At 35.4% G+C, this 26441-nt stretch overlaps 4 protein-coding genes across 6 annotated transcripts; 2 read left to right on the top strand and 2 right to left on the bottom strand.

The window, feature by feature from the left end:
* Positions 1–236: 236 nt before the first annotated feature.
* Positions 237–4772, bottom strand: LOC107015262 (elongator complex protein 3). The gene is made up of 8 exons (XM_015215480.2): positions 4213–4772; positions 3727–3796; positions 3456–3628; positions 2730–2904; positions 1884–2050; positions 1472–1691; positions 1285–1389; positions 237–800 (listed from the first exon to the last, which is right to left on the bottom strand). Exons 1-8 carry the CDS (start codon positions 4686–4688, stop codon positions 489–491), a joined length of 1698 nt encoding a protein of 565 aa, XP_015070966.1. The 5' UTR covers positions 4689–4772; the 3' UTR covers positions 237–488.
* Positions 4773–5616: 844 nt separating this feature from the next.
* Positions 5617–10814, bottom strand: LOC107012428 (HVA22-like protein k). Of its 2 annotated transcripts, none has more exons than XR_001456034.2 (8): positions 10659–10810; positions 9619–9677; positions 9272–9536; positions 7797–7848; positions 7602–7665; positions 6687–6782; positions 6288–6360; positions 5617–6073 (listed from the first exon to the last, which is right to left on the bottom strand). XR_001456034.2 is itself a non-coding variant. In XM_015212274.2 (8 exons), exons 1-8 carry the CDS (start codon positions 10698–10700, stop codon positions 5973–5975), a joined length of 585 nt encoding a protein of 194 aa, XP_015067760.1. In that variant the 5' UTR covers positions 10701–10814; the 3' UTR covers positions 5617–5972. The 2 variants fall into 2 exon arrangements, 1 of the variants encoding a protein (XP_015067760.1); XM_015212274.2 differs by having other exon boundaries at positions 9272–9369; positions 10659–10814.
* Positions 10815–12059: 1245 nt separating this feature from the next.
* LOC107012709 (30S ribosomal protein S21, chloroplastic-like) lies at positions 12060–15316 on the top strand. Its single transcript, XM_015212618.2, has 2 exons — positions 12060–12591; positions 14759–15316. Exons 1-2 carry the CDS (start codon positions 12176–12178, stop codon positions 14871–14873), a joined length of 531 nt encoding a protein of 176 aa, XP_015068104.1. The 5' UTR covers positions 12060–12175; the 3' UTR covers positions 14874–15316.
* Positions 15317–16848: 1532 nt separating this feature from the next.
* Positions 16849–25898, top strand: LOC107014704 (uncharacterized aarF domain-containing protein kinase 1). 2 transcript variants are annotated; one of them, XM_015214740.2, is made up of 12 exons: positions 17205–17321; positions 17403–17531; positions 18038–18232; positions 18539–18586; positions 18655–18783; positions 19900–20024; positions 21811–21921; positions 22141–22249; positions 22347–22465; positions 23529–23682; positions 24948–25092; positions 25411–25898. In XM_015214740.2, the coding sequence occupies exons 1-12, from the start codon at positions 17205–17207 to the stop codon at positions 25488–25490; spliced, it is 1461 nt and encodes a 486-aa protein (XP_015070226.1). In that variant the 3' UTR covers positions 25491–25898. The 2 variants fall into 2 exon arrangements, with proteins under 2 accessions (XP_027771347.1, XP_015070226.1); XM_027915546.1 differs by lacking the exons at positions 23529–23682; positions 24948–25092; positions 25411–25898 and adding an exon at positions 22595–23138 and having other exon boundaries at positions 16849–17321.
* Positions 25899–26441: the final 543 nt, after the last annotated feature.

The following is a 26441-nucleotide window of genomic DNA, read 5'->3' on the forward strand; positions in this document are numbered from 1 at the left end:
TCGCAATTGATGAATAAAATGTTTGTTCCAATTTTTTAAAATACAAATATAGTATAGACAATGGAACAATTATATATATTTTCTAAAGACTTTGGTGATAGTAACTACAATAAAATGATAAATTAATAACAAAATACATAAAAATTTAGAATCAAATCTTTTTGATTTTAAGATTAAAAAAAATTAATTTCATCTTTGAATAAAACATTCTTGACAATTTATTATAAGGCTGTATCCACTCAAAAACACTTATATTATCAAATATTCGTAAATACATTATTGACGTAGTTCACCACTGCGCAAAACGATTTACCTAGTATTAAAGATAATTGTTAACCTTTCAAAGTTGAAATGAGACACGCGGCTTTCTCTCTTTGGTACTTGTCTTTACCAACATCGAAATATGCATACCATTTAAAATACAATCCACTGTGATACAAAATTAGTCACAAGGCGTAAGACCTTGCAGCAAAATAACAAGTATACTTCTAAACAAGTTTTTTTACCATGTAAGGACCTTCAAGCTCATAGCCTAGCTTTCTGTAGTAATGCCGGGTCCCTACACCCGATATAACAGCGATTTTGGTCGACCTATGCTCCCTCCGAGCAATCCGCTCAGCCTCCTCCATCAGCAGAGTACCATAACCCTGGTGCTGCAGCTTATCTGTGTCTCGACCATGAACAGGAACTGCAGTCCCATACACATGAAGCTCACGAACAATTGAACACCTTCCCATAAGTTCTGGGCAAGTCACATTCCGTCCACACTTCCGCAGCCGTAGCAATCCAACAAGAATATCCTGCATCATTATCAAAAGAAAGGTCCCTTCCTATATTAAAGTCGTACAATGACTGGCAAAGATGTGAGACAACAAGTTCTTCAGCAATTACATCAACTCTTCATAGTGGAAGTAAAGAATACTTTACAATAGTTTACCAGCACTTGACTTGTTTACTATCTAGAATTTTATCAAATTTAAAAGTTTAAAAGAAAAATATCCTCGGTTTTTAAATTGCAGGACACGACCCCGAAAAAATTTCCTTAAAATGTAAAAAGAAAAAGAAAAAAAAGGCTTGCTTGCATCACTGTATACAAGTTATGTGCTGATCCCACTGCAGAAGTAAAATAAATCTAGTACAAGTAACCTTTTTTTATTGTTCAAGAATCTAGAACCAGTTACCGCTTTTGGCAGCAAAATATATTGAGTTCAATTTATTAGCTTGGCACTAGAGCAAGGAAGGAGTTGTAAATTGGCAAAGGGAAACACAGCTGAATTGACATACCTGGCGTGTATCTTCATATGAAAGGAAAGTCTCCCATCCTTCATTTGCAGTATAATCGCGGCGAACAAGCTCAACCTCTTCAGGCCTTATCTTGTTGTGAATGTCCTAATACGTTATTTCCATCAAAAGTTTGAGTTCTGTGACCACACTGTAAGAGATGAGAGGAAATAATACAAAATTATATTACCTGGATCCCAGCTTCGCGTGTTCGGACATCTCGGCATTTCAAGCCAAGATCATCCATTCGAGCTAAAGCCAGTTCTCGGAGATTCCCTTTCTCAACTCCAGAAGTCACTAGAGGCATAGGGATATCACGTTGGACCCGGTAAACTCGTGTCCAAGGTGGCACCATAGAAAGAATCCTTGCTACAATATCTACAAGCTGCTCTGGCGGATAATTTCTATACCTGCACGTGTTAACACTTGTAATGACTAATGACCTCATTGAAATAATATTTTCAAGTTTGCATCCAACAATATGGCTACTGCTATTGCCAACTATGATGTTGGATAAAATCAATTTTACTGACTGACTAAATAAGATTTCAGCGAAGGAAAAACAACACGTGCGATAACAAAATCCAAAAAGTAGACTATACCTTCCAGTTTTCCACAGTTCATAGAGTCCCGTGCCACGAATAACAAGTGTAGGATAAATTTTAAGTCCATCAGTCCTAAATGAAGGACTTTCAAAGAATTCCTTGAAACTCTCCAAGTCTCTATCAACGCCAACATTTGGAAGGTCCGGCATCATATGAGCAACCACCTACAAAAAATTAACAAAGGTATGCATGAAAATTTTACCAGTACAACGGTGTACGCAGCCTTACCCCTGTGGCCTATTGGGAGATTTTTAATCATAGTGGGAGCTTTTGGAAATCATGTAGCAGTCATGGTCATGATAACAGGAAGAGGGAAAGAAACAAAGGAGAAGATCTACCGTTGCGAAGGTAGAGAGGTTGTTTCCGATAGACCCTCGGCTCAAGTAAAGCATATCAAAATCAAGTATGGAAAGGAAAAACAATAATGAAGACGCCATGCTAAAAATAAATGAGAAGAGAACAATAAAAACAACAAATGATACATCGAAGCAAAAGAAACAACACATAATAATAAAATTATATTCCTCAAGTCTAAAAAGACAAGTGGAATTACACTTGGTTCTCAAACTGGGTATGTTGTGAAGTTCAAAAGGATAACAGAAGGGAATTGAATGTGAAAATCACGTCAACAGCTTCAAGACAGCTTCATTTCAAATCCTTCCAAAAAGATAACAGCACAACTAAGGATGTAAATTTGATTTTCCATTTTACTTTCTACGTCAAGGCTCATATTCTGTGTTGCTTGGGGAGGGTGAAGGCTATTAGAGGTGGAAGGGTATTGTAACCTGGAACCAAAAGTAGAGATTGACCCAAACCACCAACAAAAAGAAATTAGAAAAGCACCTTGAAGCCAGCATCTTTTGCCAAACAAAAGCAATCAGCCACAGCTGCAACAGTGTGGCCTCTATTGGTGTCACGAGCAACATCCTCATACGTACTCTGTACTCCAATTTCTAGCCGTGTACAACCGTAAGAAAGCATTTGTCTCAGATGAGGTCCAAGGCAGTAGTCTGGCCTCCTATAGCCAAAATACAAACTTTTGAGTACACATAAAAGATATAAATAAAATGCTATATGTTTAAATTATTCAGAGGTAGTAGTAGCTCAACCAAGCGTCTAGCCTCCAAAGAAATCAAGTAAGGCACCTTGTCTGCTTCTTGTTTTAGTTTAAACTATTTTCAATCTCGTTATCAGTGTTCTTATAATCTAATATGATAGAAGAAGAATCACAATAATAAAATCAAAGGTCGCTGAATAATAATATAACTAAAAAACCAAAGATAGCTTATAATCATGAGGATGAGGAAAATGAGAACTCAAAAAATGTTTTCTTCCTTACTGGGATATGCACTATCATGCATTAAACACTAAGTCTGAACTCAGTTCCCACATGAAAAAAGCAAGACAAAAAAAGTAGAATAAAATTGATAAAAAGAGCATATCTCAGTTGCAGAGGACCAAAATATAAGCTAAAAGGTTTCTCAAGGTACTTCCCCTGTGGTCCTTTTTTTTTCTTTTCTAAAACACTTAGATTTTTAAACCGCTATCATGCAGCCAATAGTTACTCACGTTTCAATTGTCATCCCAATGCACTTTGTCGCCCCATGTTCAGAGTATGCGACAGCCTCTTCAACATTGGCAGAAGTATGTCCGGATAAAGCATCATGGAGATTCCGTGTGAAGTAATCACGGTATTCAGCAGGCAATGACATGAATGTACCTCCCATCAAGATAAATTCAACCTGCAATTAGTCATTCGTAACTATGAGGAAAGCAGCCAATTTCAGAACAATTTTCCAAAATCAGAAAAGAATTAGTAGTACTTCCAAAGGAGAAAAACCTTGTCAACACTGTGACCCAATCTCTTTAGTTGATCAATCCGGCTTCGAGCTTGTACATAAGGATTGTATCTGGAAAAACGAACCACATAAGTACCAGCCCTGATCTTGTCTTTTCAAAGATTACTTTTTTGAGTAAGTGATACAACAACTTTCTAGTTAGCCACATATAAGGAATGCCACATTTTTTTCCAACAAGAAAAAATTAAAAAGTATATGGAAGGTTAAACAAATCTCGGATGCAAAGAGGCATTAACCAGCATTAAATCCTAATCTTTCTCCAGATGTATGATACTTCCGGTGATAACAGCAAAACTTCTCCGGTATAAAAAATGAAACATATAGATGAGCTTCTCACTTATCAGTAAAGTATACAGATGAAATTCTGAAATCCTAAGGCATAATTCAGGATAACTACTTCCATTTGATTGCAAATTGACGGAAAGAGAATACCAAACTGCAAATACACCTGTGTATGTGATGCTCACCTAGCTCGAATAGCTCGCATACTAGTAGGTTCATATCCCGTGTATGACTGTGTACTGTACTCAAAATCAGAATCGGGGCCGCCAGGGCAATAGACACAAATGTTTCCGGTGGTAGCTATATGAGGACAACGATGAGGCTTGGACATTACAGCTACGACAGCTATTCCAGAGGCTGTACGGACAGGCTTGGCTCGGAGTTTGGGAAGCAGTGTTTCACGTTCAGAGTCAGGCAAAGCAGCGATCATCTCTACCAACTTAGGAGCCCGAGAGAGCCCGTATTTGCGGCACGCTGCTGACTTTAGCGCATTTAGGTCAACATCCTTGCCTTTCCGTGAAAGTTCCACCATGTTGTTGACGATCTCCGTTATAGCACGAACTCTAGCTTCTTCATCTGTCAGGCCGAGGGAAACAACTCCGCCCCTTCCCGGCCGCGGGAGCTTTCGGGTCTCCGCTACCGCTACCGCCGCCGCCGCCATGAGTGAGTGATAGTAGATTGAGAAGAATGACCTGAAAACGCCGAAGTCGGTTGCTTTTAGTATATTTTGCTGCTTGCCGATGGACCCTGCAATGAGAAAAGTGGAGGGGTTTAATGTAATTATTTACAAACTGGTCCTCTAATTATAGAAAAGATACAATTAAGTCCCCAGATAAGTCAGAGTTTTAATTTATACCACTGATTAATTGTATTGTTGTCGATCCAACTTGTAATTAGTCCTTGTTTCGTCAAAGTTGAATGCTCATTAGTCTTTACTCAATTTTCATTAGCAAATTCAATGTAAAATCATCATATTTTTCTGTGTATCATTGATATAGTAATACTAAAATTGTGTTACCAGCCATCAAATATGATATCTTGTTGTTGATGTGATCTGAATAAACAAAACTTTTGACGGGATTAGTGATAGCAATGAGAATCGTGACATTTCAAAGTTAATATTTCGATCGAAATTTTTTACTTAGAATTACTCAATCCTCATGTAGATTGGTGGGAGGTGGTACATATGTAAATAGAATTAGTCGAGTTTTCACGTCATTGTGCTCTATCATACGTAGATAGCTCCAACACCACCTTTTTTTTTATTTCTCATCCGGTGTCCGAACTCCGAAGCCCACATTTGACCTCTGACTAAATTCGAATTGCGAATTGACATGTAGATTGGTGGGAGGTGGTACATATGTAAATAAAATTAGTCAAGTTTTCACATCATTGTGCTTTATCATACTTTTTATCATACTTAGATAGCTCCAACACCACCTTTTTTTTTTATTTCTCATCCGGTGTCTGAACTTCGAAGCCCGCATTTGACCTCTGACTAAATTCGAATTGCAAATTGAAAGGTCCATCTCGAGGTGGCACTCCCAACAAGAACTGAAACTTGCGACAATTGAATTCAATTTCCACGGTTATGCTTCAAATATTGTGTCTGAATAAGTAGGATAGTCAGTACAACTTCACTCCCAGTAAATAAGTACTATTTCACAATGCATAGTTGCATACAAAGAAATAACTGCACAAAGTCTGCTAAAATGGTTAAAAACAATGTGAAATCTTGTAACACCCTAAGAGATTGAAGGAAATCAGCAGTTTCTGTTGATATATTTACAGGAAAACGGAGAAGGAAACTCTCAAACCATAACAAAATTGACTCCTTAGAAAATTATGTATACACTGATCACTCCTATCTTGAACGAAAGCTAAACTAAGTTGATTTGAAGTACAATAGAGAGACGGTACTTATTAGCTGATTTTGAAGAGGGCATCACGATTCATCTTCAGATTCTGAAGTCTCTACTTGCTCTGCTGGCCCTTCAATTGTACCAACAACTCGTCCTTGCGCAGGTTGTTGAAGAATATTTCCAACTAAATATAAAAAAGGAAATTCAATTGGTTAAATCTATCCCCTTTGATGTACATGATACAGATCCAAACAAAAATATCTTTTCTTCTTAATGATAAATGGATAAATACTGATGTTGTTCACCATGAAATAGCTCGTGAAAGCTAACACAAGATGAAGGAAGATTTTTCCTGTCAAAATATATTACGATGGAGATCATATATATAAAAGGATTACCTGATAGTAAGGTTTTGCCAAGAAGCACCTTTGCAAACTGAATTTCTGCTTGGTGAGTACTAATAAATTTACCCTGTAAATTTTATTTCTTTAAGAAATCTGATTAACGATTCAAAAATCCATAAGAAGTTGCACATATGTATGTTAGAGACAAACTATTAAACAAGAATCCTTAAGCAGTCCTATGAGATTAGGTGCATGATAACAGTTTCTTGACTTCTTCCAGCATTGCACTGAAATTTCTGAAATCTTCGGAAGAAGGCTAAAACATCAAGCAACAAAAATGCATCCTAATAAAGTGAACTAGATGACACTTAACATATTCTTCAATTAAATGACAAGTTGCATCTACACATTTGATATGCAAATATACAACATGGTGAACAGATAACTCTTTACCAATTCTCCATGAAATAACTCCAAAATATGATCCAGTCTTGCTTGGTGTTTCATGAGGAAAGGGCGCAGATGGTTCGTGTACAATTGCTTTGCACCCTGTGTGACACCAAAAGAAGTGCATGACTTTCCAAAAGTCCATTTTTGGTGAAAAAACTAAGTATAAACTTCAAGCTAAAGCTACATCCTCAACTCCAATTAAGCAGTTCATCTAAATTCAACTCAAAAGCAGTTAGATCTTTTTTTCTATCCAGGAGGTTTGGCTGGATACGCTCGCAAGTATGTTGAGATTAAGTCATCTTAATGCTAATTTTAATTGATTAAAAAAAGTTACAAAGGGACCAGTGATGATTATCCTAATTATTAAATATAGTTTACTATCCTCACCATTCTCTATTTTCCACCGTCTGCCAGATTCACTAGCTTCCCCTCACCCACCCATCCTCTCTAAGACTCCCACCTTCCTCGTCTCTGGCTTGAAACCTAAGTTCCACGTTCTTTTTCTCGTATTTCGAAACCTAAGCTTCGCCTACTTACCTTCTGTCTCTCTCTCTCTCTCTCTCTCCTTTCCATCTCTGTATATCTCTTCATGACTTCATCTATCTTCTCCTCCCAAACATGTTATTCTTCAATCTTTCCTCGGTTTTCTCTTCAATAGCAGAACCAACAATGCTTTCATATGGAAAGAATATCCAGTTATAATTTGTTAGCTCATATAGTCACAGTCTTCTAAATGGTAAAGGTATTGATTTTTCCCAAGCACTTATCTTTTGGAATGGGGAAGGGGATATATTCGGGATACATAAACCATGAAAGTGAATTGTGTTTTTACACCAATCCTCCCCCAAAGCAGGATACGCGAAATGGAACGGAAAGAGAGAGATAAAGTTCAAGAAACAAAATATCCTTTGAACTCACCTCAGCAGATGGAAGTTGAAGCCAAACAAGAAATGCGAGCTTCACATGATAGTATAGTGGGAACCTATGAATAAGACAGTTCTTCCATGTTACAAGAGCAAGGCTAGTAAAAATTGGTATTCCCAAACTTATAACCCCATGTAACCATATCAGAGCGGCTATAAGCAAATTAGAAAACAAAAACGGAAGCAGTACCAGTAGAGAAATTTATCCGTGAATGCTTCAACAATACTGAAAGATCCATATGCTGCAAGCAGGGAGGGAGTGCGAGAGAGTAACTTATGATTCATTTCAAAGAGATATATGGGCAAGATAATTGCAATCACAGAAATCTAAAACTAGTTACTGCGACACATTCAACCCGCAGTGATTAGGCCTTTAATAGGTAAAAATAAGTCACCAGGAAAGCAAAAGTATTCAGGGGAGTAGAAGTTTCCTTCTATTTATTTATTTTTTTGTTTGGTGGGGCGTGGTTGGAATCTGACACCTTCCGAAAATCATCATAGAATTAATAACCAGAAGTGGAAGAAAAAGACAAACACCAATCTGTACCAATTGCTCACTTTCTGCTGGGGTCATATATCAAATCAAGTGATGTCTATATTGCCAAGGGCGAATTTATAGGCAAAATGTGGGGCACATGGACCCGCGGTTTTTTTGTAAACCTAGATATTTAATGTATATATTTTCTAAAATTGGTATAATATTATGTTCTGGCAGTGGCACCCATGCTAAAGAAGACTAATGGTGTACTTGGTTGAATGTTGAGTTATTTACCTTGAGATCTAGGAATCAACTCCCACTTCATATATTTTTTCTGAACTGGGGATCAATTACCACCTCATACATTTTTATTTTTATTTAGTGATGCACCCATGTTCTAAAAATCTTATTTGCCACTGTATGTTGCTTGGACCCTTCAAAATCTTTGTCGCACCCGTGTTGATTCGACACAATTTGGGTGTGGGATCCACACTAGATCTGATCAACTTAGCTTGGGTGCTTTGACTAAATCTATGACCAATAAGTATAGATCGGAGGGTATTTGGTTTGATTTTTGGGTTTATCTCATATTATATGCACCACTTAGCTACTTAAAGAGATATCTTGTGAATAAAAGTACGTGTTTATAAAGAACTAAATTTACTAGTTTTAGTCAATGTCACTAATTAATCGAAATATGAATATATATATATATATATATATATATATATATATGTTGTGATATACATTTATTGGTCGTATCCACCCTCAGATCCATAAATCAGAATCCTACAATTTATGTGATGAGGAATCTGACCTCTAGATCTGCACCCATATCGGATACCCACACCCGAGTCCGAGATGTAGCAAGTAATTGAGAGATTACAAGTATAGCAGCGTCATTCTTACAAAAAATGAGATGAGGAGGATCCAAATTAATAAAATTTTTGTTGTATTTTCTTGTTCAGTAGACTCGACAACATCCTTTCATTGCTTTTCAAATGATCTCTTAGATTTTTTCCCAACAATAGTTTCACATGGTATTAGGGAAAACAAAAGGACATATAATATAACTTAACAGAAATATAATTTGTGGCGAGGACATTAATCAGTACCTTGTGGAGAAAAATGCAATTACAAGATTTGCAAAGCAAAAGAATTTGTAAAGTTTTGGAAAGCATCATCACCTGCCCAGTACAGAAGCCATTTATGTTGCTCATTTCGATTCCCCGTCTCAATTGCTTTAAAGGTAGAATAAACAGGCAAAACAATCCCTACAGAACAGCTGCAAATACCTTTTAAGTTCAATTAGAATCTTCAATTTTCCAAATAATAGAAGCGACTAAACAATTAGAGTTCAGAATGTCTATTAGAAACAAAACTTCTTCAGGCTCGTGAAACGGCACTGGAACTTTTGCATTTGGCTCATCCCAAGCAACAGTTGTAGGATGCCTTCTTAAACATAAAAGTGACAACGGCAAAAATCAACTGGGATCATGAAAAAGAAAATATCCAGACTCGTATAAGAGCTCACCATGCAGTGCGGACAATAACATTAGTATTAAGCGGGCTAAGAAGCAATTTTAACCCCATCTGCATCAAAAGAAAGTGATCTGAGACCAGAAAAGAAGAAAGAACCTATACCTTCTAAATGCAGACATAAATGAAATTTATAAGCACAAGGATGACCAGTAATAAAAAAGAAGTTTTAGTGAAGCTTGAAAAGTAAAATTGTAAGATGAACCTCAAGGGTTGCAGATCAAGAGAGGTTGGCGACCAGTTCAAACACTCTGAGACTGGGAAGTGGTACTTACAAATTTTACCAACTTGTCAAGTAACCATAATTGGCAAGAAGATCTAAAAGATCACAGTCTTTTTCGACATTTCCTCAGAACTCTACATCATGACAGAAATGATGATATTCTCTATATGCTTCTAACAATCTGATGAATTCATTCATTATTTTATACTAAAGTATTGACACCTAAAGGATCATTTAACATGACGACCAATTTGTTGAGATAATTTTATCTAGTCTAATCCCACCTTTGACAGACCAATCTGGAAAACCCTCACTGTTTCGTCCAATGAAGGTGGTGATCCTCTGAAAAAGGCCAAATGTAAAAAATGATACTCTAATATAAAAGAATTCTTCTGTTGTGTTTTTTTTTTTTGAATTTTACATTTAAGTTTGAAAAGTGCAAATCGTCTGAATTTTACACTGCCTAGTTGCTTCTAGAATCTGGTGTATGCTTCCTAGTCCCTCTAGGATACAACAGGTGATGCTTAAAGGAATAAACATATCATCATCTTACTGGAAACAATGTGTTGTTCGTGACTGGGTGAAAACACAGGCGACAATTATCTTTCTATAATCTGCTAAATTGAAACAACAACATAGCCCTAAAGCCTTAATTGCTAATGATCCTAGAAGAAAGCTTAGTTAAATTAGAAAAACCCAACTCTACATATGAAATTAAGCATGGGCCATAACTGGCAGCAAACGGATTGTCAATAAACCCAATCGCTGTCAGATCAGTGTAAACATTGGGTAGAGAATGAGAGAGAGGATACCTCGCTGGAGAGATTAGAGGCAAACATAGCCATTCCTGCCATTCCCGGAGAGAGGAGCGAGTTCCGGCGATCGTCGGAAAGTTGAGTTTAATACGGCAACCTATTGACTTTTTTTTGTGATTTACATATCCACCTCTTCAATTTGTAAAAATTCACTCCGGTCCCTTTTCTTAGTAATTTGTTGATCTAACCACCTATTACTTGGAAGATAATCACTTTTTGGGCCACTAATCCATTTTTAGCCGTGATCATAAGATTATTAATGTTTCAGCTTTTTTTATTTTAAAAAAATTGAATTGTAATTTTAGTTTAATATACATATTTTATGATTGTTGAGTTAAGATTTACTTATAATTACTTTATTAAAAGGTATTATTTTAAGCTTCAAGTTATGTCTCCGTGTTTAAAGTAATTGATGAAATTAGATAATTTTAAAATTCTCTTGGTATTTACTATGAAACGCGATTTAAATTTTTATTTGTTCTAAAGTTAAGAAAGCTATGTTCTGCTTTGAATTTCGTAACTATTGTACAAGTTATTCCATATTAATCGTTTTATTCCGACAGTTGAGAAAAAAATTAAAAATTTAATGAAATATAGTCATAGAAGTAAGTGTTTGAAGGGTCGCTAGCTTTGTTATAATTAAACACAATATTATATCATAAGATTCGTAACAATACACGTATTTACAAATAATTGTGCAAATGATTACTAATTTGTTATACTTGAACATAACATAAATGGTAATTACGTAAAAGGGTAAAATAACCATACAAAAGAATTGTTATTATTGCCATAACAAATCGTAAAATATTTTATAGTCTTATAAAAAAACTAATGAGCGTTACTAAATGACACAATTGGACGTCAGTTTTTTGGGATATTGCTGTTTATGTCGCTCAAAAAGTAGAGCATATATGTCATTCACTTTAGCGGAACACAATCTTATTTGTCGCTCCGATCTTTATTAAATGTGGAGTCAGTGGATAAGATTATGACATGTGTATGTCCTTTAGCATAAACTATATATATGCTTTAATTTTTTTATGACAAGTGTCCTCAAAAATATGACGGAGGACATCTGCATACCATTTTATGATAATTCGAGGCATATTTGTCCTCTTTTCCTTAATAATTTATTTTCACGTATATCAAGCACTATACTATATACATACCTTTCGATGCACGCGATTTTTATTGAATTTACGCACTTCTTAATAAACTCTAAACAAAAGAGTTTTGTTTAGAGTTTATTAGTATTAAATATAATATCATGAAAAAATACTAATAATTAATGATGAGGTTAAGCATAAAATTATTTATTAATTTCATAAGATAAATAACTAATAATTATAATTACACTTTCTAAAATAGTATAATAGGGTTGAACCAACGAGAAGGTCACCATCAGTCAATAGTAGTACATCAAAATTCAAAATTAGTTGCCCTAATCGAATGGACTAGCAATGTGAAACTCCAAAGCTCATTCTTCTTAAACCTCCGAAGGTTCTACATCAATGGCCCTTTTTCAGTCATCATCCTTCTTCAGCCCTTCGCTTTCTTCTTCCAACAACCAAAACACTGCAAATTCCCGTCCAAAAACTGCACAAATCAGTACTGTTCGTGCCGTACCATCTATTTCGTCTACGTCGTTACCTGTAACTCCAATTCTGAAACTCGACCAACACAGCTCTGGTTACTCTCATCTGTTTCCTTCACTTCCATTTTCCAATATTCTCTTCTTTAAATCAGCATATAATGTTCAGGCTGTAGCTGGGGAACACGAGCCGGAAGAGAAACTCATTGGCCGCTTCCGCAGAGAGGTTTTCAGAGCTGGAGTTATCCAAGAGAGTAAACGCCGAAGATTTTTTGAATCTACTCAGGAAAAGAAGAAAAGGAAGTGTCGTGATGCTGCCAGACGAAACCGCAAAAGGTTTGTATCGATTTTTTGCTTTTTCTCATTTATTGTTGTATTGCTTGATGTTGCTCATTTCAGAAAGAATGATACGTAAATTGGTATAGATTTTATGCCTTTTGTGACATGAGAACAATGACATTATTGAGTGCGTTGAGCTTGTATTTTGTATAGGAATAGGAAAAGTGAGCTGACTTAGTTCCACTTATCTTTGGGTATTTTATTAACTTTCAGAAAGAAACATAGTTCAACCAGTTAAGATTTTGTGAAGGAACTATAGCGAGAAGGAAAAAGAAGGCGTTAAGGAGATCCTCCATACCGAATAGTAGACAGGAGACACCTTAAGATCCTTTCTCAAACATTCTCTGATTTCAAGAGAATGGATAGATATGTACACAGTCCACCATAAGTATTGTGTCAGTAATATGGTTTTATTTCCCGATTGCTGTATTTGTTGAAAGTTTTGAAGTTGTGTGGTTTATTCAATTTCTTCAAAGGAGGAGTTCAATGTATCACATCAAAATTATAAAGCAACTTCATAGGTGCAAAAGATATTTTGAGGTTAGAATAAAGAAGAATGAGATAGTGTAGCTGAACCCCTTGAATTGTCCATATGAGGCTTTTTCCTTTTAAACTAAGTTTGTGGCAATATCTTATTCTTTCACATCATATTATAACAGTCACCTTCGTTGTTGGTTGTAGAATAAAAGCGAAAAACTGAATTGGATAATATAAGTCATTTTTTTTTGTATGCTCTAAGTAGAGCAAAAAGAAGTCCATTGTTTGTAGACAGTTAACCAAATATATAGCCGGTATGTTTGCTAGAGATTCTGCAGGAGTTCTGATCAATAAAGGTTGTGAGTATAGCATGGATACATACATGGAAAATAGTCTTTTATGTATTAATATTCATGGATTTAGACCAGACTGAGCCAAAATGTGAATTTCTCAGGTACCTCAACTTTGATCCTATAAAACTCAACCATTGCCCATTTTTTCTCATTGAACGAGAAGTAGAAAAATATCTCAGATTGGTAAAATCAATTTGTGAAATCTTTGTTGTTTACCCTTCCTTGATCTCTCTCATATAGGCAAAATGTTTGAACCAGTAGAGAACTCCATGTCCAATCAAATGATATCTCATAAAGCAGGATGGGAGAAACATTATATTTTTTTCATCATTAAGAACAAAGGAGCGGATTTGATTTCATCATTAAGAACAAAGAATGGATTTGGTACGGTCTAAAGGAAGGTCTTTTCAGTTAGTATTGATAATGTGGTTAGCATTTTTGAACATTATACCTGCATGCTATGTTGCTCGGACTCTAGGGGTGTGCAAACATCTTCCACCCTCCTATTTAGCTTTCTTTTTTTTGTTGAAATTATATACAATAGTTACTTTTTTCTTCATATTTAGTGGAAATAAATTTGAAGATGTTGGACCTCTTGTTGCAAAAGTAGCAGAGGCAGACAGAAGTGGTACCTTTCACCTGGAAACAGACTGTATGGACAAAACTTAAAACATAGGGTATTGGAGAGGAATTAGAATGATGAAGATGGGAGCCCTTAGAAAACTCCCAAATGATGACAGGCATTTTAATCCGACAATGCTAACATTTTTGAGCAATATAACTGAACTTGCATTTGTGGTTGCAGATTGACGTTGGTGCATAATTATATCTAGTCTTATTTGATTCCTTCCTGTTTATCATCAACTGCTGGATCACAAGGTTTTCTGGTTCTTGGGAGGTTTAGTCTTGTGGTGTGTTGACGTCTTTCCTATCCAAAATATACTGGTTTATTTAGCTCAGGTCCCTAAAGTGAGAGATGGCTTTGCGGAATTTGTGGTCAGCAACAAATGGGTTGCCTTATGTTGTATTGATATGGAAGTAATAAATGGAGGGTAAGATTAGGCCCATCCAACGGCGGTGAGGAGCGTGATATAAAATGAATGTCTTTGGGAATAGTAACCTACATTTTAGTTTATTTTTCTTTGATCTAAAAAAACATTTTAGTTCATTCAGATTGTCAGATGACAGATCTTGACCACTTGAGTTCTTGTGCTTGTCCTTGCTAACTTTTGCCTTCATTTTTGATAGCTCATTTTAAGTGTTCTCATTGAGTCACATGGATACCAGACTAACAATTGTTAATGTCTAACGAAGCTCTCCCTTTGGATCTGCAGAAGGCCTCAACCAAAAGCTTTACTAGGGGATACACCAGAAACTTTGAAGGATGAGGGTTATAAATCTGATGAAGATAAGTGGGACCTTATCGATGTAGAATCACCCTATACTTGACCTTAACCAGCAATGCGAAAACCAAATGGTCTAAGAACAAAGGTTTCATATATCAGATTTTCCTCAAGTGCAACGAGCTGCTGCATATTCTCACTTATTTTGCTATAGAACCTGGCTATATCTGCAATTTGATGTTTTGTGAGAGTCAATACGAGTATATTGTCGCAGAAATACACTAGTTTTGGGATAAGGGTTGCCCTTATGTTTCTCCAAATTCATATTACAGATCAAAGGAAGGCTGCTGTACATCTGATTTTAGATTTTGGTGCTGATTTTGCAATATGTGGTGATGGTTCTTAGGAGGATTTTGGGTGAACCCCAACATTTGTTGTTCAATTTCTGCCACTCCTTTGTTGCTGCAACTAATCTTAGGATTGAGACTGTCTATCAATGTGGGCCTTCCCCCCTTCTCCACCTTATTAAGTGAACCCGTGAATCTGAAACAAGAAAATGACCTCTTATTCTAACAAATATATGATAATTTTCTACCCTCTAGGGTGGCCCAATGGTTTGGGCTTGGGACTTCCATGTTGGAGGTTTCAAGTTCGTAACCCCTTGTTAGCGAAAACAAAGGGTTTGTCTTCTGGGTTAAGCTTGTCGCACTGGACTTGTTTAGTGCAGGTTACCTCTCCTATGTGGTCTGTGAGGTATTGCATAGAAGAGAGGTTTTATCCTCGGCTACAGAAGAAAGTAATGTATATGCTTCATTACTATAATTCATTATTACGGGTTTTCCATGTCATCAATATATATCTATGTATCTATATAATAATAATAACAATAATTTTCTGTAGAAGAAAGTGACTACAGAAGAAAGTAATGTATATGCTTCATTATAATTTCAATAAAAGGAAAATTCAAAATAGACAAATATGTATAACTTAGAAGAAAAGTAATTGGGGATTTATCTGTGTTTGATACCTAAAACCTGGGGCTACGGAAATGGAGGTGAAGATGAAGTGGGTAGAAGGGTGAAGAAGATACAATTAATATAAAATGTCATCTATTAAGAAAATCATTTTACTCATTATCAAATAGCTTGTTTTATCAGAATAAATATTTTCTTTAAAAAAAATTAATCAATCAAATATGATAAAATTAGAACTGAACTCACCCTAATCACTATTGCTAACTGGAGAATTTGGCCAAAATTTGATTAGAAATTTAAAGAGTATAAAATCATTTTTAATTTAAAATATATAAAAAATTTTTAATTTTTGATTAAAAGATATATTAAAGTTAAAGAATAAAAATATTTTAAAAATAAAGTAACATAATATGACTAAATTTTTTTTTTCCAATTATTACGTGCCTCATACATTTGGCATTAATTAAGCTTCTTTTGAACTCACAATTTAGTGGGACCAATAACACATTTAAGTCTACAAATTTTGGGTCTACCAAAGATTTTTGTTTTCCTCAAGATTGCCCAATCCCATTAATTTATCCCATCACTATTTTACCCCTATTTCTCAACAATGCTCTCCTTAAAAAGAAAAATTAAATTAAGTACTTGATTTAGATATTTATGTTGATGAAAAATAATAAATATTTCATAAAATTAATTGCGCTGAATATTTGAGTTAGCAAAATGAATATCTTTTTATATTAAATTAATTAGTACTTTATTAATACATCTTCTGATGCCTGGAGCAAATGGAGAGGGCATCCTTTACTTCTAATTCAAGGTATCTCTTTGATGATGAAAGGACAAATACAAATATAAAATCAGCTTTTTTGGTAATAATACAATGTGTTTGGATATACTTTTTATAATCGTTTTAATTTTTTATTTGATTTTAACTTGATATTAGTAGAATATATTATTTGGAGGATGAAAGGTAAATATAAAAATATTTTTTTATTTCAATTTATTTATTTTGGTAATTTTTATTTAATACAAAATATAATTAAATATCTTAAATAATTTTTTTTTTCTAAAGAAGAGAGACATTAAAGTCAAATATTAAATTTCCACTGCAAAAATATATTTGTGGCTTTGCAGTTTGCACCTGCGGTGACCTCATTTCTCGAATCCTGCGGCGCTAACTCTGTGAACATTTTCGTCACATTCTTGCAAATTCTTTCTATTTTCATCGATCTTCAGTCTATACATAGAACTACTCATCAGTCTACCAACCCCATTTTCCAAATTAGCCATTAGAGAGATACAAATTAAGCTTCAAGCTTCAAGCCAAATGATGCAAGTAATTGAAAACTTTTGAGCAATACAAATGCCCAAAAATTCATCTTTTCAGACACCCATTTGCAATTACTAATCAGTTAGCAGAAAAAAATTTAGTCTTTGGTATCAAGTGGAGTAATATCGACATGCTTTTCCATTTTGATCTCAAAGAATTTCAAGAAAAGGTCTCTACTCAGCTCCGACCTTGGCAACGGTCTTTTCAGTTCTGGGTTCGCGCTGCTGATATTTATACTGGTTATAAAGTAACCCCTTTTCCTCTTTCACTCTGTATTCACTCTCTATTGAGTTGTTCCATTTAATTTATGTTTGGGGTTCTTTTGTAGGTATTTCAGGTAAGAGCAAGTCTGGAGAAGGATGTGAAGAAACAGGAGATGATGTGGGAGAAGCAGCACGAGGTTGCTGCTGACAAGATATATAGCATGTGTTCTGAGCTTGGTGGGTTTTTCCTAAAGGTACTTCTGTTTGTCTATAATGGATTTGGTTTCATTTTGTTATTTATTACAGATTTGGTTTAACAAGTATTCTCTTCTTTCAATTTGTTTGTATGGTCTCGACTTTGACAAGTAATTTAGAAAGTAAAGAAATCATTTAAATTTTGTGGTTTTAAATTAAAGATAACCATGTCAGGTGCAAAGTTGGAGTAATAAGAGTTGCCAAAAAGAGAAAAAAACATTCTTTTGGAAACCGACTAATAAGTATAGTAACACAAACAAATTGAAAGACAGGGAGTACTAATATTGGGGGCGCTCCGATCCTATTGAGGAAAATTACATGATTATCATCTCTTGTGCTTCAGAAGTTACACATTACTTTGGGTTTTAAAAATCACTTGACGTTTTTATCAAACTGCTTTGTTTTAATTTTTATTTAGTTATTTTTTAGATTTTTTTTGTATCATAGCATTACCACTTATTGCTGAGGAAATATTCAGTTTTTGGATGATGATTAATGATGTTAGGTTGCCCAAATAGTTGGGAAGCCAGACTTGGCGCCCGCTCCATGGGTCAAAAGGCTTGTTACTCTATGTGATCAAGCACCAGCTACACCATACAATGTGATTAGGGTAGTGCTTGAGAAGGAGTTCGGTCAAAGTATTGATGAATTGTTTGAATATTTTGACAAGGATCCACTAGGCTCTGCTTCAATTGCTCAGGTATCTACTTTTCTACTCTCTCTCTCGTTCTTGCTAAATTATAGAATGCTCAAAGTCACATTTTTTTTTTGGCAAGAAAAGATGGGAAATCATAAAATGGGAAAATGGGAAAACTGATTATGTGACCTATTAAGCGTCCCATTTGAGTAGTTTTTATTTCTTTAAGCTCAAACTAATAAAAAGGAAATTTATGGATTTAATTATAGTATTTAATTCATTCTTAAATCTGAAACATTACCTTGTCATTTATTTAGTTTAAGACTTGCTGCCTAAGTATTCTTTAATCTTTATGTATGCCTTTTTCAGGTTCATCGAGCAAGACTCAAAGGTGACAAGAATGATGTTGTCGTCAAGGTAAGAATTTGAGTGTCATTTTGCAATAATGGTGTAATTACGAGGTTCTAATTGTTGTAAAACTATAGGTCCAACATCCTGGAGTTCAGGAATTGATGATGACTGATATCCGCAACTTGCAAGCCTTTGCGTTATATATTCAAAAGACAGATGTCAAGTTTGATCTGTTCTCCGTTACCAAGGAAATGGAGAAACAGGTGCAAAACATTCATAAATTTGCAATATGTCTTGTACTATTAGACATTTCATTTTCTTTCCTTTTTCATATCCTTATTCCTATTCGACCTTTTCTTGCTTTGATGTTTGCTATATGCTGAGGTTCTCACAGTGGAGCACCTAATTATAATTGTTTGCTTCCAGAAAAGGGAAGGAAAATAAAACTGGGAATGATTCTTGATCTTTCACAATGACTATGTCAGATCCTTTGGACTTAAACAAGTCTGTTTGTGTTATGGGTGATGCTCTGTAATGCTATAATTAAAGTTCTTCCAGAGAATGTTATGCCATATCTCAACTGCTTGAAGCAAAATATTTGTGAACTCCAGTTTTCTAATTTGATTGTCTGTTGACCTAGTACACCTTACACTTTCATGCTCATTTTTCTCTCAGTCGTTAAATCAGTCTATTCTAGTTCTTATGTGCCTATGAGAGCAATCAATTTATTATCCCATTCAATCTATGTCAATGCTCATCAGATTTTCATTGTTGAAAGATGAAAGCATAGTTTTTGTACCACATAATACTAGTTTTTTTTCTTCCATAAGTTGAATTAGCTGATATTTTTAATGTTAGTATTAACTATGGATCTTGAACTTAATTGTGCATGCTGAGTGATTCCCAATCCCACATCCACATTTTTGTCCTGTGACAGAATTCCTTAGCCTCCTTGTTTCTTTTTGCTTCATATTCGTATTTTGCAATTCTCTGGGGAGCAGTTTCTAATTTCTCGTAGGGCTTCCATTGTTGTTTCCTTTCCCTATGAAATACTATTTTTGAGTTTTACTCTGTGCAAAAAGGATAGGAGTATTACTTAGGAGATGGTATACAATCTTTGGTTTTGTTCGGTTTTACTTTCTAACTGATACTTGACTTCTCTAGACTCTGATGTTTGATGTGGGACTATTGTATGTCCGCGAGACTCTAAATATTTCAAGATCAGCAAATATGCACCAATTGAATCTGTTGGTATTTGCATGCAGTTAGTTGACTTCCTCCCGCCTGAATATTATTACTTGATTGAGAGAGTCTTTTAGATCGAATTTTTTGAACTTTTGCATCTCTGAAGTAATCTGGTGTAAATTTGTTCATTCAAGATTAGCTACGAATTCGACTTTGTGAGGGAAGCTGAAGCTATGGCAAGAATTCGGCATTTCCTTTGCCAGAACAACAAAAGGTCCCCTGTTCGGGTACCTTCTGTGATACGAGACATGGTCAGCAGGTATGCTCAGGTGAAGAAAAATTGCTTTATCTGAGTTGCATAGCGAACTAAGATGAGACTAGTAGCTTTAGCTCCTATTTTGGTGATTTCAATTACCTTGTGTTTCTATTAATGTGCTTAGCTTTATTAAGACTTTTTCTTTAACTGATAAGTGTTTATCTTTGTATGACTTGACTAAGTGTCGCACAAAAGTCAAATAGTTTCTCCACTGTAATACTCATTCTGTAGTATGTACATTCAAATCCTTACATAAGGCTTTTCTCCAGTTCTTTCTGGATGCACTTTTATAGTTTTATTTGTAACACAGTTTTTGATGCATCTGGATCACTTTGTAATTTGCAGTTTGTTCCATACAAGCTTTAATATAAGCTTTATAGTCTTCCTGATACTGGGTATATGTATTTCATTTGACTCTGCAAGACAATCAAATCTTTGTTTGCATGAGTCGTGGATTGTTATCATATTTTCTACTATCCTGATTTTTCCTGAAACGAATATTCTTTTCACAGCCTCTTCATGACCTTGTCAAAAAAATAAACAACCTATTACCTATTCATGGAATTAAACCTCATACAGGTGATACTTGTGTAGTCTACTAAAGCCCACATGCAATGGGACTTGAATGTAAGCTTGGTTCAACAACGCTGTTGCAAGTTTTTTCTAGTGGGATCAGTTCATTTGAATGATTGCATATCAAGTCTATTTTCCCTAGCCTTAGTCATTCTATATTGTTCTTCATGTTATATATTCTTCAGATAAGTTTGCTTCGGGGTAATTTAACCAAATATGAAGAGTCTTACAAGTGGAATGATGTTTTTCTTTTAGAAAGCATATTTGATAAGTATTGATTGGATAATGTGGATATGTATTTTAGTATCTTTCATATATAAGGATAGTTATCACGAAGTCAATTAAATCTTTCATGCCAAGGGCATGTAGATTCTGTGTGAAGTGTATGACCTCTTATCTAAAATCTTAAGTTGTCAAGAGAGCACACTTTATTTGCTTCAGTATGTCTTCAACATATCAGATTATATGGGAGCGGATGCAGGGTGTTTGCACAAGATTGGTTCTTGTTGTAAATGAGAAGAGATGTGGGAAATTTTTCTGTGTGTCTTTTTATTGATCAGTGCTTCATTCCATTTGATACAAGTAGAAAAGACAAAATAACAGCTATACTCTATACAGGTGTCCCTATACTATAGGCTAGGTTCTAACAAACTTAAAACAAACTTGTAAAAGAGAATATTCCTATGTACACGTATTGTTTTCATCAGCTGGGCCTTTAACAAATGAGCCCAAATTCCTTTTGTCCAATTCATTAATTTGGCAAATAGTTCTACATAAAGGGTAATAGTTAGCAAATAGTAAAGGATAGGTGGAGTGATGACATGAAATACTTTTGAAAGAACCAGTAAAAAAAGCTTGTGCTTGGCCTATCTGTTGCAGAATTAGATCCATCTTGAAACTCAAAGTTATGTAATCCACCACTTAAGGTTACCTTTTGTGTTGTATGTTTAGTCCAAGAATCTACTTCTACCCCTTATATCTACTTCTAAAGATGTCAAAGGTGCATTTCCATATGCTTGTCCACGCAGCTCCATAAGTTCCACTTATTGTATCATATTTTTGTTTTATCTGCATTGTTTGATTTTCGGGCTTATTTTCGTTGGTTGGTTTACAATGATTGGAATAACTATTTCTTGCATGAATTTTGGTGTATTTCTGTTGCAATTCTCCCTATATTCATCCACCTGAGCAATCACTTTCTTCATGCTGCTACTAGGAGGGTTCTAGTGATGGAATACATTGACGGCATACCCATTTTGAAGCTTGGAGATGAAATGGAAAAGAGAGGCATACATCCTGATGGCAAGTTAGCGGCAGCTGCAAAACAGTAACTCCCTGAATTATCATAAAACATGTTGTTCTGAACTTGCCTGCTTGTTTCATGCATAGATCCTTTCCGTCATGTATAGAAAGTTTTCCGCCTCTGTTCCCCTTGAAGTGGTCATTTTTCATGTCTGTATATATTTGAATCCGTGTAGAACTCCTGTATGTTCTCTTTTCTGAAAATGTTGTAGTGAAGATCCCTTTTTTCATTCTGAAAATGCAGGAATATCCTTAAAAATCTGTCACTTGCTTATGGACAAATGATACTCAAGAGTGGTTTCTTCCATGCAGATCCTCATCCGGGAAACATTCTGATCTGTAAAGGCTCTGAGGCAAGTGCGCATTGGAATACCTAAATTAAGCATTAATAAATCATCGTTCTCGCAATTAATATACCACGGAGATTGTTATTTACATTATCCCTTTCAGGTTGCATTGCTTGATTATGGGCAAGTGAAGGATCTACCTGATGAACTGAGGCTTGGATATGCTAGGTTGGTTCTTGCAATTGCCGATAACGACCCATTAAAGGCATCAGAGAGCTACAGGTGCAGTAATTTACCCTGAAAGCTCTTCCTGTAAATAAATATGTATAATTATATATATTTCCTCTTTCTGCTTTCACAGCAATAGAGAATTTGTGTGGTGTCTGTTAATCCAGCATGGTTCTTTGACAGTTGTTATGCATCAGTGACAGCAGCAGTAAAAACATACCCACTGCAATCCACAGGTGGGGTCTGGGGAGGGAAGGGAGAGTGTAAGTAGGCCGTACCCACTTACCTCGTGGAGGTAGAGAGGCTGTTTCCAGAAGACCCTCAGCTCAAGTAATGCATATCAAAGCAGTTTGGAAAGGAAAATAAAGAAGCAAAGTCGACACATCAAATAGTAGGGAAATCATTACATAGGCTTTAGCAAACAAGGAACAACAGCAACCAAATAATGGGATAACTGAAGCACAGGAAATAACAAGTAGTAATAGAAATCTTGGATAAGAGACTAGAGAAGTACTGCTACATATCATTTTATTAACTATAAGATGTCAAACCTGGTCATATTTTGGTTAAGAGAAAATGTATTCATGCGCATTGCAACTATGATTGTGAATCATCTATCATTAGAAACACCTTCTACTTTACCTAAGTTAGTTGGAGCAACCTAACCCCTATTCATAATGTTGGTTAATATCTAGATTTTATCAATTCACTTTCTTAGTTTCTTTAACTTGAGCCATATTTTTGCTTCTTTTCATTAGCTCCCTGGTCGGAATGGAACATTTTGTAATGGAACTTACAGTTATATTGGCTATTTTTGTATCTTTGCATCTATGGAACATCTCGATGCCATCTATGAAACATCTATCTTCAACAACAACAACATACCCAGTGAAATCCCACTATGAAATATCTTACTTCATCTAAAGATATATATATCCCTTTGACATACTTCAGGCTCATCACCATTCAACTAGATCTAGTGGTTGATTTTTTTGTAACTGTACTCTTTATGACTCGGTTCAATCTGATCTAATGCGTAAACGACAGAACTGCAGACTTGCAGCAATCTAGCCGATTTTATTGTTGTACTTGGTAATATGTACTCTTTATATCCCAGGGATCTTGGTATCGAGACCTTGAGCAAATGCGAGGATGAACAAAATGAATTGCTTAGGCTGGCACAAACAATGTTTGACACAAAATTACCGCCTGGAGTTACGATGCTGCAACCTTTTGCAGAAGAATCTTCAATAAAAAAGATTGCTGTTAAGGTATGTCTTTAAGCTCCTTAGGTAACAAGTATATAGATAGCTACACTGAGAGCTGGGTCTACTAATTGAGCAAATTGAACGGATGACATCTTATTACTCAAGTTACTATTAGAACCTAAATACCTGATTTGTACGTAATGTTTTGTGTCCTTTCTTTTTTTGTTGCTTCTCTGTTTCTTTTGGGTTGGGGAGCTGGGGGAGTCATTTTGTTGCATTTAGAAATTTGGAGTTGTATATGGAGGATGCTTGTGGTACAAGATTCCAATGTAGTGATTTAGAATATAACAGTTCCATAGATTGTCTGTGCAGCAAAAGAACTTTATGGTTCAAAAGTCCACGATTTACTAAACTTGCTTAGTATTCATTGGAATAATTATACGCGCTTCTTCAAATCCAAGGATTCCTTGGATTTGATATCTTTCCTATTCCGGTTCTATGAACAAATGGATCCTTGTGCTGAGCACTATCCTGGAAATAGAACTCTAGAAGTAGATAATTTAGAGATGAAGGTTGATACTTGCGTGCAGCATCAAATACTTTTTATAAGTGTATCAGCCATGTATTCATCATGTGGCCAATTTATTCTTAATATTTCCCGAAAATAGTATGAGAGTGATAAAATGGTTAATTCCTTTTCTGATACATATTTCTGCCAAATTTCATAGGGCTTCAACCATTTCGACTTTCCCATTTCCTATCAATCCATGAGAAACTTGCGTGAAGAATGAATCCTAAAGCTCATACTCTCGTATTACTTCTTACATTGCCTTAAATGATGTAATGTTGTCTGGGTATCCCTTAAGCATACGTGACTTGGTGGTATACACCAATGATGTATTCCTCATGTTATAGGAATTCACAATGGTCTGAAAAGAATATAGAGTTCACTTGCTTTTCTGGATCTCACATACTCAAGATATATTGATGCCTCCCTGATCTGTGCTGAGTATTTCGTCCTTCAACCTCTTAAGAATGTTTTTCTTTGCTTGATAAATTTTAAAATTGCTGCAGTCAAGATCCCAGTCTATAATTTTACTTGTGATACTCCAAAACCACAGATAATGTCTTTCACCTAGTAAAACTTCAGTAGATTTCCTATTGTTTAACCATAAGTCCCCACCCTTGGAAACAATACTGTATTGGCAGTTAACAACATTGGTTTTCCTTCATTCACATGGTGATAACAGTTGCCAGTTGAACCAGTTGGCGAATTAAATATGCATATACTGTAAAACAATTCTGAAAATTGTTTGTTTTGATGATAGGCTTTTCCAGAGGAACTGTTTTCTATTCTCCGTACAGTGCACATCCTGAGAGGACTTAGTGTTGGTCTGGGAATTAATTTTTCATGTGCTGAGCAGTGGAGACCCATTGCTGAAGAAGTTCTGTATGTTGCAGGAAGACTTACAGGTATCTTTAGAGTTCCCTTATAGCAATATCTCTTTCTAACGTGACTAATCCATTCCAAAGGGCTTTCCCTGTTTTGGTCATTAGACTTTGGGGGCCTTGAAAAGAAGTGGACATTAACCGGTCTGTCTGTCCCCAATAATTAGTTGATGTTAAATTTCTAGTTTATTTTTTGGTTCCCTGCTCGAGATGCTCTGCTGCATATTGCAATTTATGTCTGCACTCTGCAGTATCTTCCTTTACCAAGTAGACCATTTTTCTTTAATCCGATGGTACGATTTATGTTGGTAGTTAGCCCTCTTATTTGCTCATTACTTGCAGCTAATGATCTGAAGCAAATACATAGACGTGGAACTTCTAGAAGAAGATTTTGGAGACAAGTGTTTGGTGTAGGGAAATGATCAGTATGAGCCTACATGAAAACATGGTAACTTGTGTAATTTGTCATATTCAAATTGATGCCCTTAGCTCCATCCTTTGTTATAAATAATTCAATTATTAAAATTTTCCTTTCGCGAGTTGTATTGGCATAGAAAGGAAGTATTGTCAATAACATTGACTACAAGCAGTTAGTCATGCTCAAGAAAACATTGAATACCAGCACTAGTCTTATTTCAAGCAGTTGTTAGGTTGTGTCTTGATTTTCTTTTGGGACCTCAAAGTTCTATAGTTAACTTGAACAAACTGGGCTTGTGATTGAAGGGGAAAGAAACTTCGCCGGCAGGTGAGCAATAGGAGAAGGGTTTTGTGTTTCTCCAAGTTCATTTTCTACTATGAACAAATAACGATTAGCATGTCTTGCTCATGCATCTTAGTTTTAGTGCTTGAACAATGATTTTGCTTGTATCAGCGCGAATCTGCTGAGATTATGAGATTTTCTGAAATATTGAGTTTGCTTTAATGTTTTTCTTTCCTTTAGACTTCTGTTTTCTCCTTTTGAATCTACTTTGATATGTGTTACTCAAGCTGAGGGTCTTTCAGAAACAACCTTTCTACCACCACGAGGTAGGGTAGGGCCGTAAGGATAAGGTCTGCGTACACTTTATTTATCCTCTCTAGACCCCACCTACCTTATTGGATTTCTTTTTCTTTCCTTTATACACAACAATTGCTCCTTTGAACATCTGGTGACTTCTCTGGTTAGACTAGAAAAACCGAACGGTTCAACCCCGTCGCAATAACACTCAAAAGAGTGTACCTATTGCATCTAACCATAATTGGTATTAGTGGAGGTAGGTGAAAGCTGGTCGAGATACCCTTAGTTAAAACCAAAAATTGTTGCATACAAAGCTAACATTTGACTTAAGCAATTTAAAAGCCATATTAGTTGCCATCAATTGATACTTGTTAGG

The sequence above is a fragment of the Solanum pennellii genome, chromosome 3 (genome assembly GCF_001406875.1).
Source record: "Solanum pennellii chromosome 3, SPENNV200".
Lineage (NCBI taxonomy): Eukaryota > Viridiplantae > Streptophyta > Magnoliopsida > Solanales > Solanaceae > Solanum > Solanum pennellii.

Coding starts and splice junctions, on each gene's coding strand:
- LOC107015262 (XM_015215480.2), bottom strand. CDS start 4,688: ATGGCGGCGGCGGCGGTAGCGGTAGCGGAGACCCGAAAGCTCCCGCGG. Junction 3,797..4,212: donor ATGCGAGCTATTCGAGCTAG/GTGAGCATCACA, acceptor TCGTTTTTCCAG/ATACAATCCTTATGTACAAG. Junction 1,692..1,883: donor GAACTGTGGAAAACTGGAAG/GTATAGTCTACT, acceptor TAACACGTGCAG/GTATAGAAATTATCCGCCAG.
- LOC107012428 (XM_015212274.2), bottom strand. CDS start 10,700: ATGGCAGGAATGGCTATGTTTGCCTCTAATCTCTCCAGCGAG. Junction 9,678..10,658: donor CCTCTAATCTCTCCAGCGAG/GTATCCTCTCTC, acceptor CTTTTGATGCAG/ATGGGGTTAAAATTGCTTCT. Junction 6,783..7,601: donor TTCAACTTCCATCTGCTGAG/GTGAGTTCAAAG, acceptor GGTGTCACACAG/GGTGCAAAGCAATTGTACAC.
- LOC107012709 (XM_015212618.2), top strand. CDS start 12,176: ATGGCCCTTTTTCAGTCATCATCCTTCTTCAGCCCTTCGCTTTCTTCT. Junction 12,592..14,758: donor GCCAGACGAAACCGCAAAAG/GTTTGTATCGAT, acceptor TTGGATCTGCAG/AAGGCCTCAACCAAAAGCTT.
- LOC107014704 (XM_015214740.2), top strand. CDS start 17,205: ATGCTTTTCCATTTTGATCTCAAAGAATTTCAAGAAAAGGTCTCTACT. Junction 18,233..18,538: donor GCTCTGCTTCAATTGCTCAG/GTATCTACTTTT, acceptor TGCCTTTTTCAG/GTTCATCGAGCAAGACTCAA. Junction 18,587..18,654: donor AGAATGATGTTGTCGTCAAG/GTAAGAATTTGA, acceptor GTAAAACTATAG/GTCCAACATCCTGGAGTTCA.